This window comes from Egretta garzetta, unplaced genomic scaffold (genome assembly GCF_000687185.1).
Source record: "Egretta garzetta isolate BGI_Z169 unplaced genomic scaffold, ASM68718v1 scaffold135, whole genome shotgun sequence".
Classification (NCBI taxonomy): domain Eukaryota; kingdom Metazoa; phylum Chordata; class Aves; order Pelecaniformes; family Ardeidae; genus Egretta; species Egretta garzetta.
Window position 1 is genome coordinate 238,674 of NW_009259594.1, and position 13,390 is coordinate 252,063.

General features: G+C 44.1%; 1 protein-coding gene across 1 annotated transcript in view; it reads right to left on the reverse strand.

The window, feature by feature from the left end:
• Window positions 1-1,293: 1,293 nt before the first annotated feature.
• Window positions 1,294-13,390, reverse strand: part of PDCD11 (programmed cell death 11) — a 25,050-nt gene continuing 12,953 nt past the window's right edge. The window contains 18 exon segments of the mRNA XM_009638068.2: window positions 1,294-1,969; window positions 2,636-2,801; window positions 3,361-3,514; window positions 3,786-3,954; window positions 4,578-4,828; window positions 5,906-6,049; window positions 6,387-6,512; window positions 6,876-7,071; window positions 7,249-7,371; window positions 7,666-7,788; window positions 8,577-8,633; window positions 9,282-9,459; window positions 9,970-10,072; window positions 10,400-10,489; window positions 10,996-11,104; window positions 11,579-11,641; window positions 12,124-12,644; window positions 12,802-12,917. Of these exon segments, the coding sequence (XP_009636363.1) occupies window positions 1,798-1,969; window positions 2,636-2,801; window positions 3,361-3,514; window positions 3,786-3,954; window positions 4,578-4,828; window positions 5,906-6,049; window positions 6,387-6,512; window positions 6,876-7,071; window positions 7,249-7,371; window positions 7,666-7,788; window positions 8,577-8,633; window positions 9,282-9,459; window positions 9,970-10,072; window positions 10,400-10,489; window positions 10,996-11,104; window positions 11,579-11,641; window positions 12,124-12,644; window positions 12,802-12,917 (2,861 nt within the window). The 3' untranslated portion in view covers window positions 1,294-1,797.

The window sequence follows — 13,390 nt, forward strand, 5'->3', positions numbered from 1 at the left end:
AACTAATGAATCCCCAAAAAAGCCACCATCGTTGCAGCTGTGTTCTTAAAAAAAGCAGCAGCTGCTACTGGATGTTGCAAGCAGTCTCGTCCTTTAGAAGAGCATTAAGCAAAATCTGAGCACAGTACCCTGCTCTCCCTGGGGGCACGAAGTGAAATTACTTGTTTCTGGATCCCAACAGACTTGAGAGTGAATTAAATGCGGAATCATTCAGCCTTGCCAAGGCTGGGCGTTCACAGAGGCAGAAGAGCTGGGTCCTGCAGAGCTCTGGTTTTGAGTTCAGAACACCTACAATGAGTAAGATACTTCAAGTTTGATATTTCAAAGCTGGGCACCCGCTCACTAGTGTCTACACTGGATAATCACACCTGTCTACACACCCTGCTTTTCCCCTTGCCTTCAGTTCTTCATCTGTAAAATGTGGGTGATCACATCCGCATCTTACTGGAGAGTTATAAGATTACGGATCACAAGGCACCAACACCAGTGACAGAGCCGACTTAAGTACCCAAGACACTTGGCTTTTTTCAAGCAGGAGGTTAGATTCAGATGACTTTTTCAGCACAGAAAAACTTTTTTCTTTGACTTCATTGATTTCTCTTAGGAGACAGCTACTACTGAAAATCACTAATTCTTTCTGTCATCAATCACTGGCAATTGTTATGAGAGATGGCTGTGATCACGGGATCCATCATAACTGGATGCTGTGGGCTTTAAAGGCCTATGCCCTTTCATGTGAATAGGCCAAGAGCATCCTGGGCTGCATTAGAAAGACCATTACCAGCAAGTTGAGGGATGTCATCTTTCCCCTCTACTCTGCAGTGGTGAGACATCTGGGGTAATGTGCCCAGTACTGGGTTCTCCAGTACTGGAGAGATACAGGCTTATCCTGTCCAGCAAAGGGACAGGAAAATTATTATGGTATTGAAGCGTTCATCATACAAGGAGGGACTGAGAGAGCTGGGGCTGCTCAGCCTAAGGAGAAGGCTCAAGGCAGGTCTCATCTATACATATAAATACCTGACAGAAGAGTGTAAAAAAGGTGGAACCAGACTCTTCTTAGTGGTGCTCAGTGACAAGACAAGAGGAAATGGGCACAAACTGAAATATAAGAAATTCCATTTAAACATAAGAAAACACTTTTTTACTGAGAACACAGTCAAACACTGGAACAGGTTGCCCAGAGACATTGTAGAGTCTCCATCCCTGGAGAAATCAAAACCAAACCGGACATGGTCCTGAGCAACCTAGTCTAGCTGACCTCTGCTTTGAGCAGAGGTTTGAACCAGATGATCTCCAGAGGTCCCTTCCAACCTCAACTATGCCACAACTCTGCGTTGCTCTGCCAATTGCGAGGAGTAAAAAGGCACTTGAGATAAATCTTTCAAAGTGTTAATTCAGCTGAAAGGCAAGAATCTTCTCTGACATCTTGACAAAGAGAGAAATCAATTTATAAGACATCACTGTACTTAAAAATAGTGGATCATAACTGCACCGCTTCCCCAGAAAAGTAGAACAGGTATGGCTGATGTTTGTATTGGTTATAAAACAGTCTATATTTAAAAAAGTGTCTTCAAAGTCATCAGCAGACTAGGATTATTTGTAACATCTGGACAAAGCTTCAAACATTTATCAAATCTTTTCCTTAGATTGTGTGTTCTTTCCAGTTTGGTTTGGTCATAGACCAATATTCTCCAGAAACTCATTTGTCCATGGACACTCACAGCAGAATTCCATGCCTCTCAGTTCCCACACTGCATGGAGAGCCGAGTCTCTCTGCTTTTACTTGTGCCATACTTAGGTGTCAGCAAGAGAACTCTTGGTCTCCACATACTCAAGTGCTGCTCTTTTAACAGCCAGGACACTTTCTGTTGTACCAAATTTCTTCTCATAATCCAGGTAGCGTTTAAAGAAGAATTTCATCTTCTTTGGTGCCAAGCTCAGGTGTATGACCCTCTCAAAGATGCCCCTGCAAGAAACCAAAGTGATTCAGATCGGTGTGTTGGTGACAGCACTTAACACAAGCCCTGTATCCTGACTTTGAACAAAGAGCAGAAAGTCAGGGGAAACATTCAACCTGCTGTGAAGTGCTGGTGCTTGAAGAAAGAGATTCCTGACAACTGGCCAGACCCTCAAAGTAGAAGCCTTCTATTTGCTTGCAGAACTCCAAGGCTGCTGGTCAACTTAATCTAAGATCCGGCCACTGTATTTGACCCTGTGTTCATTAAGTGGATGTGGCTGGATCCATAGTGTGAGAAGCTAGACTTCATTTTGTCAACTCTCAGAAAAGAAAGAGAAAAGGAAAAAAAGTTTCTCCATGATACACAAGGGCTTGATCTCACCCTTCAGAGGGACAGATGAACCTCAGTGCAAGTCCTCTAGTTTCTGTCATGCAGGTCACTACTTGTAAATCAGTCTCTCTCTGCCCTATGGATCTCCCTGGAGATCTCCCAGTCCTGGCGAGGATAAGCCCTTCCACACACCTGAGTTTTCTTTCTCTAGGTGATAAAAATTCTCTTTGCTCTGTTCTGGGAGCCCCTATACAACCTCAGGCTGCAGGGCACCTTCACTCTTTTCAAGTGTTGCTCCAAGCAGTGTACTGTGCCCCTTCACAGCCTACTGTAGCCCAACTCACCGTACTTCCTTCTGGCTGCCATGTTTGATCATGATGTCCATGTAGATGGACCAGATGTCTGTCCGCTTGGGATAGCTGCTGAGGGTGCTCTCAAAGAGGGCCTTGGCATGTTCTGGGTCCCCAAAACGGAACTCCAGCTGTGCAAACCTTGAAATTACATCCACATCTGCAACAAGTAATGACATGTTAGGGTATCACAGCAGCCCTCTTCCCTTTGAAAAAACACAAGTGATAATTACACAGAACAGAGGCAGGCACAGAGACAGCACCATCTCTACCCAGAGGCAAAAGGCTCTGTTGTAAAGTGGTTCTGGACCAAGGTGGGAGAGAGAAGGGTCACAGTTCACTTCCCATCTCAGCACTCTGCAGGAGACAGCAGTTTATTCTTAGATTCAAAATGCATCTTGCAGCATCCACAGACAGCCCCACAAACCTGGGACTAGACCAACCGAACTTTTCTAGAGGGCTGTAAGACTCAAAGTCGTCTTTGCTTTCGATGCTTTGCTTTTGCCCATCACAGCAGGTTTTATTACAGGAAGATTTAGCACTGATATCCAGACTGAAATCTCCCTTCCCCTTACAGTTAAGGGCAGCACATTTAGCACCAACTGTTTGCACTTTTCACTTACTTCAAACATTGTCACAGACAGAGCTATCAGAGAACAGCCAAGCTACTGGAGACCTGTCAACACGTCCACATTAGGAATAGGAAGGAGAGCGCTTACGTTCTTTGGTGGGCAAAGCCTTGAGAGCACGCTCCAACAGCCTATGTGTAGCCTCAGTCTGGCCTTGCTTCAGGAGAAAAGATGCATATTTCAGCCACACAGATTTCTCCTGACGGAAACGCTTCAGCATTGTGTGGTACAGTTCTTCTGCTTGCTGGAACGGCAGAGTTGGGTTAGATCACACAGATTCATAATAACGCCTTGTAGCTTTAAAACTCTTACTCTTGTCCCAGGTATCTCCAAACACTTATGAGAGAGAAGCAAGTATCAATAGTTCCTTGTCCACTGTCAATCATAACTATTAATCCCAGTTAGGAACGAGACAGGCCTAACGTCTGACAGCTGGAGATTATACAGCCAGTATGGGTAGTTTACTGGCATGACTGAGTGGAATATGTGCTAGCAACCTGCTGCCACTATCTTACCTTGTATTTCTCAGAATTGGCATAGATGTCACACAGATGCTGGAAGACTTTCAAAGGTTCATTGTATTGAACAGCTCTCTCAAAGACCTTCATCAGTGTCTCCTCAGTACCATACATGTTCTCCAAGTTCAGCAGAGCTACCCAGACATTCAGCTTCTCCTGTTCTTCCCTTAAAGCAGATGTGAACAAGAATATTTAGCCTTTTACCAGCCTTCATCAGCTTTTTGTAAACCACCCTACAAAGACTCACTGGCTTGTAGGCTGTCTCCAGGACAAAGGAATGTGGCATATTGCTCACTGAAAAACGACTTTTGGAATAGAGCATAGCAGTTGTTTCACACCACAACTTTTGATCAATGTTGTTTGTAATTAAAAACCACAAGGATGATTCAAGAAAGCACAATATACTTAATCATACTATAAAGATAATTTAATACACAAGGGTGCAGCCCTGTGGGAAGGGTGACAAGTTTCACAGTTTGTTTCATGTTTTAAGGACATCACTGACAGCATTATGCTCTTCCAAACCCTTCTGACTGCTGAGGTATGTCTGTGTGTTCAGTGGTACCTTAAGGAGTTACTGTGCTACAGGCCAAATGCGGTGACTCAGGCCAGACCTTCAATGGGCCAGCTGACAATTGCCACCATTTAATCCTTTTGAGCTCACAAACCCTCCCAACTCCACACACACATGCACACACAGCGATGACGCAACCAATGCTCTTCTCCCATCACCACTACTCCACCATGATTTATTCTTTAGGGCAAAGAAAGGCAGAACCCCACTGTCACCTGAAGCAGATTGTTTTCAGCGCTCTCTCTGCCACAGCTCTGGCCTTCTCAATCTCAGTAGCCTGGAGGTGGAAAGCCATGTACTGTAGCCAGAGGATGGAGCTGTTGGGACTGCTCAGCACCAGGCGGTCAAAGTCATCTGCTGACTGGGGCTGCCGACTGGGGTCCATCAGGGCTGCCTCTAATTTGCAGAGCTCCTTCTCCTTCTTCTGCTTCTCTAGCTCCTTCTCCTTCTTTGTTTGTTTCTTCATCTGAAAGAGAAAAAAAGGAGAACTGGGGAATAGTAGGCACTTCACATGGGAACAGGCAGGCCCAGCTAAAGCACAGACAGACCCCAGTATGTCCAAGGCTAGGCAGTTTTCAATGGAAGAGATGGGGCCAATTGTTTAAGAGAGGAGGAAAATGGTGCACAGACTCCACCCCTTCACACACAGATGCACACAGTTCACACCAAGAGCAGCAGTACATGAAATCTCATTTCTTTTCATGAACTACATTGAGGGACAAAACACTTTGCTAGCCTTGCATCCCAACTGCAGAATTCACACTTCACCCCTCCCTCTCATTCTTTCATCTTCACTCTGTAAGCCAGTGCTCATCACCACCCCGCACTCTGTAAAAATCCTGGATACATGGGGAGAAGCTGTGCAGACTGAGTTATGTTGCTGGATCACTAGGGTGGCTCAGGTCTAAACTGAGAACTGACAGTGCCATAGTTCTCTGCACAAGGCAGCTATACCTTGGGCAACAAAGCATCAATCATGCACGGCCTTTACAGGTGAGTTTTGAGGGACAGGGGAAATCCTGAATAGCAAACATGAAAGCAATTCATAAGCTTGTTTCTGATTTTGCTGGATTGCTCACACTGGAAGACTCTTGTAAAAAAATTAAAGCATAAAAGAATAATTTTTTTATGTTTTTCTAAATAAGAGGACTATAATTTGAAAAGGTTTCATCTGCATGTTTTCCTGTAAATTTTTAATAACATTCAGAAAAGTGAAACACAGAGCTAACATCAAATACAAAAATTTTACTTTCATGAAAATGTTTTTTTGACCCCAAAATAATTATTTTTTTTAGCATGCCAACATGCGAAGCCCTGTTTTCATGCAGCCATGCTAAAATGGGGTCTTCTCTCCTCTGCTTCAGTGATATCTGCTGCTAACTACAGCACTCAGAGTAGTTAAGGAAGTTCTGTATTAGCTGTCAGGGATGTTCCCTTGGGTTAAAAGGCTTTGCTATGGGGCAGACAGACATGCAAATACTGAGACAACACATTACAGCCACCATGTGGTGTCTCCTGTGCAGGCAACACTAGTACACAGTACCTTTGACTGCGGATCATCCTCCTCCTCGCTCTCTGAGCTTTCTTCCTTCTGATTCAGCACAGGTATATCCACCGCATTCATGTCCTCATCCCAGGTGAAGCCCACGGAAACCTGCAGCCTGGGAGCTTCACCAGGTTTCCTTATCTGCTTGGAGGAAGACAGGGAAAACCATGGGGTTTAATTTGAAGGTTTTTTACACTGAGCTCAGACAACTGCTGGTTGCTTGTGGCTTCTCTCTGACCAGTACTATTGACTTCTCACACTTGCAAACAAACAGCCCACCAGCAAAAACATTAACTCTGGTCACCTTTGCTGTAATTTAAATTCAGTCCATCCCAAGCCATTTTCAGATGATACAAACACCAGTCTGGGTCACTCCTATCTGCAGCAATGATACTTAATTGTCACCCAAGTCAAAACTAATACATCTCAGTAGGGCTGGAAAGTCATTTAGGCCCAGGTTCTCCTCCAAACTTCTCACCTTGGATTTCTTTTTAGCTGCTTCTTCCTCCTGGTCATCATCCTCCTCCTCCTCCCGGTAATATACCTCAATTCCACTATCATTTTCATCTGCTGGGCAGATCTTCCTCTTTTTTGGCTTAGCCTCCTGCAACAAGGAGAAATGAGTGCATGGTGGAAAGCAACAACTAGGATGAATCTTAAAGGCAGTTCTGATCACAAAGTAAAGAGCCTGACAGCAGAGAGAGGGTGGTGCCCTCACACAGCATGGTCTCACAAAACCGGGACAACAGAGAATACATATGGTGCCAAGGCCAAGAAGACAGGCCACACAGGCAACACAATTGGGCTGCTAGTTCAGTTAGCTCCTACCCAAATGGAGTAATTTCAGAACTTTTCTAATCTCCAATGCAACTTATTTTTTTTTTTACCTACTCTGTATAATTCCTCAGCCTTATTCTAGTGGATCTTCCTAGTCCCTTTAGCATGTCCTGGGCATTCACATCCGTACCTGCTCACTTTCAGAGTTTCCTCTTCTCCGTTTCGTCTTCAGCTTAAGCTCTTCTCTCTTTTCCTGATCATCTGCCTCTTTTTTCTCTTCCTCTGCACCATATCGTGGTAGGCCTAGGGATTCGGGAAAAACGTTTGGCATCCCAGTGTCCTCGGGCAGGAGAGAGAGTTCAATATGTTTTTCTTTTCCATTTACACTGCGGTGCATTGCCAGGAGTAGCAGGAAAGAAGAGGAAAAAAAAGAAATCAGCACATCTACATTGACTGCAAGGATATGAACTTCTTTCAAATCTTCCTGGCTTTTATCCTCCCTCTTTCCATCCTCTCCTCCTCCACCATCTCCTTTCTACTAATTCATGGCCCCTTGGACCTACCCAAGCACCTTGGCAGTAAGCAGCTTTCCTTCAGGCAGGTACTTTTCATATAAGGAGTGTTTCTGTACAAAGTAAGGGGAAACATTCTGGAACAGGATTCGGCCCAGAAGAGAAGTGGACAAGCTGAGAAGAGGAAGAAAACAAAAAATAAGTATTCCATAGTTGGGGGGGTGGGGGGAAGCACGGTGACTGTATCTGTGGCACCACCAGTTCTACATAGCATCACACAAACGTTACCTACTTTAATTTCGCAGCCTCAAGAAAGCAGCAATGATGTCTTGATTCCCAGGAGGAAATTCATTTTGCAACATCGCATTATGCCAGAGGCCACCCCCAAACAAGATTCCAGAATCGTACATGCAAAATAAGTTCTCCAAGACCCCTCACTTCCCAGAGTAATTTTCTTATGCTACTTACCCAAAGAATACACCTGATGGAGTGATTGATTTGACATAGCCTCTCACTAGCTGGCCTTTTTTAACATCCTTAATACATGTGATTTCAACATCCTCCACTTTGCTGTTGCTCTTTGGGTTTAGCCTAAAAAAGAAGAGCAGTTAGAAGTTAAAGCACTTGTCTGAATAATCCACATTCTGCTCTGGATATCAAAAAAAGAAATCAGTATTAACAACAGCTAGCACCTTCTGGAAAATATGCCGGATCAGAGACACCCTTCAGTTTATTCAAATGTACTAATGGACTATTTGCATCTCTGCCAAGCTATACATAAGCAATAAGAAATAGACATGCTGCTGCAAAGCCAAACAAAACAGATCAGCCTGGCTTCCTCTGACACTAAGAAAATGAGGAGAGTAAAATGCTGTCTGAAATCCCGCACAGCACTGGCTTGGGTTTTTTTCCCCACTTACTTCTAAGAGACTTCATTTCACATGGTTTATGCATTTTTGTTCCACAGAGAAGACAAAGCCAAGAGGCTCAGTTTTAAGAGACATTCAATCAAAACGGTTAAAATGCAGCTGAACATTGAAATATGTGTTTGTATTGCAAATTCAGTGGTGGAACATTCCCTTTCTTTCCAAATAAACAAACAAAAAAGTTAAGTCAGGTTTAGAAACTATGATAAACAGTAATTAAATCTGAACCCACTTAATCAGCTCTACATTAAGTGTCAGACAACTCCATGTTTGCCGATACACAGGAAAATCTTTCTGAAGCACAAAAAAAGTCTCATCCCTTAAAAAAAAAAAAAAAAGTAGTCCTTGTCCTTTTACCACTTCACACTTATCCACCCAAACCAACAGTTACTGTATTCCACTACCCTTTTCTTCACTAGCAGGAGATCAACAGACTGGAGGGATGACACATACCGGGATTGCCGGAGAGATAACTGGATTTTGCCATTCTCATTGGAGAGGATGTAACACCTGCATGGCAGAGTAAGGGGAGAAAACAAAAAGCTTTTTTACCTGTTAAAAAAAGTCACAAGTAGAAAATAGATATTTTCACTAGCAGAATAAAGCTCTAAAGGAAACAAACCACTCTGTTCCTTGGAGCACTTGCTGTCTAACACACACCAGCATGACACAGCAGTTCATCAAACCAGCTAAAGGGCTTTTTGAAACATATCTACTTGTTTTACCCAGTCTCTACTGCTAGTACAAAAGCCTTAAACATTGTTATAGCTTAATCACTTGGCCTCTTGCACTCTCCGGCATTCCCAACAAGCCTGCGACATAGGGAAACGCGGTTAGTTGTGCATTACAGATGTAAGGACAACTGACCTGCCAAACAGCCCACAGAACTGCAGCAGAGCTGGGACAGCTGGCTTCCCTCAGTCCCATCAGCACCTTAGCTAAGAGAGTAGCTACTCAAAACACAGCCCAAGAAAGCAGCTGAAAAGGGGCTTCTTCATACATGGAAAATACAAGACTTTCACCCAAACACATGAAAGGTCATAAGTCAGCATTATTTCTTAGCTACAGACTGAACCTTACAGCAGCAAAAAGCTTGTCACCAAAGGGGGATATTTCTAAGCCTTGCAGCTTGAGGGAACAAAAAAGAGAATTACTGACCTGACAATCTTGCCAACTTTGAAGTCACCCAGAGGATTCTCCATGTAAGTATCATTCAGGTGAAAGATGCTGACTTTGCCAGTCTTCCCACCTGGCAGTGCAATGGTCAAACCAATGTGTGGAATCACCTTTGTTACCATGCCTACAGTGATGGTGCCCTGCTCCATCGGCTGAATTCCTGGAAAAAGTGAAGGAAGGAGAAGGCTTCATAATACTCCAAAAGTTACAACCAAGGCAACAGGGGTAATGAGTCAGTGAAGCTGATTTTAGTTGCCTAGTCACATATCAAACCCACCAACTTTGGTGAGGTGCAGTCTATGCACTCTCTCAGTTCACAGCAACATTTGCCTTGGCAGCCCAGACAAGGTCCCATAGTTGCACAGTTCCAGGATAACTGACAAATGTTGACCCTCTCATGTCTGAGATCAGAAGGGAATGTGTTCATAAGGGCTCAGAGAAGGGCTTTAGCCTGAGACAGTAGAAAAGTGATTCTTTAGTCTCAAGGTCTGACCTCTCTTGCCTTGCATGCTGCTACATCTGGGTCAGGGTCCCAGGGGCGAGTCCTGTCCTACAGGGAGGTAGAGCTTGGATCTGGGGTGCAACATCTTCACCTGAAGGGTCACTGCAGGCCCACCTCTGAGAAAAGCATCATAGGCAGTGGGGTCCTGCTGTTAAGGCTCCACTATACCTGTGAGTGACAAGCAGAGGTTTGTTTCGGTGACATCTGTTCCAGTCACTGTAGCTGACACTGCCTGGCCATTTTTGAAGCTCTTTTCTGGATGTTTTAAGACCTGAAAGGAAAGACAGATTTCCACTTATTACCAGAAAAGGAGGTTTGCACAACTCTGACTAGTGTTTCTCCTATAAAGCTTTACACTTTCTAAACACATCTTTGGTATTTGCACTCAAATGATAGCTCGCATTGCTTCAATGGCTCTGCTATCCTGAGACAAACTAGCTACAGGCATAGTACTTGCTTGTCAGTGAGGGGCAGGGATGCCCACAGGGCAGAGCACTGGACTATAAGTCCACACGGATGTCAGAAGTGTCTGCAGTAATTAGCTGCGGACATGTGCACAGAAAAAATTTTGTTTAGCTTATCTGTAATGGCCTCTTACCTTGGTGTTCAGAGACAGCAGCAGATGAGGAACTCTTCCTCGAATGTCAGGGGCAACTTCTACCTCCAGCCAATTTTTGAGGATGTTATACTGAGAAGATACCAGAGAAGACAGCATGAGACCTTGGGGAAAGAAAAACAACCTTCCGTGGTGGATTCACTAATATTTAAGGCTAGAAAGGACTATTCCAGCCTTGGCTCTTGCACTGAGTAAAAATGGTGATCTGGCTTCTAATCTTACACACATAAGGCTGCTGTGGTTCACAGGCAAGTGCACACAGGGCATCAGCAGTGAGCATACTTTGTGCAGGTGGCATACACAATTTCTCAAAGGCCATTTTGCTAGGCTGCAGGGTGGGAAGCATCTGCTGGCAACAAACAGGCACGTCGAAAAGGATGAGTTAGCTCGACTCCCTCAAGGATAGAAAATCTGATTTCCTTCTCCTGCTCTCTCCATCAGACACTGCATTTTGCGTGGGCCACTCTCACAGTTAATGAAGGTCATAGTAGTGCCAGTGTTTAGGTTTGAACTAAGGCCCCTGAGGTCACCCCCTCTTGCTGCCTCCCCCAGTACACCGAGGAAGACTCTGACCTCACCTTTTTCACAAAACATGTAACTGTCTGTCCAACACTGTAGAGCCCAAGTTTCTTGAGGGCACTGTCTTCTTTAAGGTTCAGCGTTGCTGTGACATTCCCTTCTATTTCGCTGTTTGCAAACAAAGAAAGAAGACTTCAGTAAGACAGCTTTGGTCCTACTGATGAAGATAGGAGTTAGAAACCCAGGAGATTATGGTGAGCCAGTACCACTGCAACAAATGCCTTTGCGACATTCATCCCCATCCCCTTCCCAGGTGCGCCCTTCTGCAGGGAATCAATTCTTCCCTGAACTTAAGAGGGAATCCTTCTGACGTAAAGGGACATACCAGAATCCAGACTGGCAGAACCTGAAGCCAAAAGGACATTCAAAGAAAATCATGTGCTGGGAGAGCACTGAGTTTTAACACAGCTCCCAGACCCATGTTAGTGTGAAAGAGGGAGTAAAAGGCCTTGCCACACTGCATATATGTGGAGCTCCTTGTTCATGGTCAGCTCCTTCACAAATGGGAGGAACAAAGGAGGGAACCTACAAGGATACAAGGTCTATGAAGCATCTGAAGACACCACAGAGGCCGACACTTACCTTGGTCGAATGCTGAGCTCTGGAATGGACCGTGTGAAGTGTGGATGGGTAATAGGCAGGTACCTAAAGAACAGGGAAAGGATCAGTTTCTCATGATCTTCTCAGGCCCCAGTCACCTGTAAACCCTCTGCATTGGTAACAAAACAGGTGTAAGCCCTCTAAAACTACCAAACCCTCCCAGTTCCAGTTCCTCCTAGTACTATTTCAGTGACAATTTAGGCACTCAAAATACTCCGGCAAATTTAGGCCCTGGGGCCAAATTCTGCTTACATTTAAGACTTCCACTGGGCCTTAAAAGTTTAAATGTCTTTTTTCTTGCAATCTATACTCAAGATAAATACAGTGACACACATAGAGAGCTAATTCACTGAAACATGGATCTCAGATATAATATAATAGCAAATTTCCTCAGGCCTCAACTACTCCAGCTAGGATAGCTATAACAGCATCTGGTGACAGAGGGAGCATCCTGGATCATCTGAATTAAGTAACTATTTCACCCCTTGCCTTCCCCGAGAAGTAATATTATAAACATGTTTTCCCACCTGTGAGTATTCACATCTCTGCCTCCAATGACTCGGGCAGTCACCTTCTGTCCAGCTTTCAGAGTAGATGTTGGAAAAGAGCCTATGGGCACTTCATCCAGAATCCGGGATGCATGGATTGAACCTGTCAGCTTGTCATCAATAGCAACTGTGACATGGGTTGGTTTGATGGATTTAACAGTACCAGTAACAGTGTCCCCCAGGGAAAGCGAGTGTGTTACAGCAGCAGGCATCTCTTCTAACGCTGTCTCAGACTCGTTCCGGACCCTTACAAAAACATTCTTCCTTGCTGGGCCTTGTACTGCTAACAAGACTCCGTGGTCATTCACCTTCACTACTTTTAAGGTTGCAGAGATTGTTTGTCCCACCTTCAGTTTTTCTGAGTCAAAGCGGAAGGTGTCATTGAAGTGAGAGGCTATGGGGATAGCTGCCAACTGGCCTGTTTCCAACAAAGACACGATGGCAAACTCTTCTGCTATGTGCTGCACGATGGCAGAGTGCTGGGAGTTCTCTGTGAGCCGCTAGACAGAAACAGAGGTAATGACTTCTCCTGCTGAGAGTTGGATTCCCTCCACTCTACCTCCCACAGTTCTAAAAGGATGAAACAGCCCCCCCTCAAAATTCATTAATTGCTTAGAGTTTGCTAGATGAACACAAATCCAAAAACTTAACACATACTTGCTTGGCTCTTTGCTTTAACAGTTCTGCACGAAGAGAAACATACACCTTGGATGTGAGGGCATCCACATGAAGAACCAACACCTTTGTTTTCTCACCAGGAACAATATTTTTGTCTACAAATGAGAATAAGGAGATTATCTCCTGATGACAGTGAAGACTTTTGAGCAACTGAGCTAGTGGCACATGACAGATAGGAATGGTTGGTTGTGGTTCAGTTTAATTCCTGAAGACCACAGTGATAAAAAGACTGCTTAATTACTAATTGTAACTAAGTTACTGTAACAAAGTCAACTTAGTACCAAATGCATAAGTCATCTGTTTAAGAAAAGAACAGATTCTTCCAACATTAATGGTAAGGAGAAAAAAAGGGGGGGGGCTTTTTTATTTGGAAAAAGAGTCTGATGCTTTCATAGAAGAACTAAATTGATTTTTTGAAGATGCAGCTCTTAAATAATGAAGACAAGGCTGACTAAATGCAAATCTAAGGTAATACAGGTTTTGAAAAAGGTATGCTAACATTTGTACAAAACCACCATCAGTCTATCTGTTGCTGAGGAAACAGAGAAACTCTTCAGAACACAGAAGT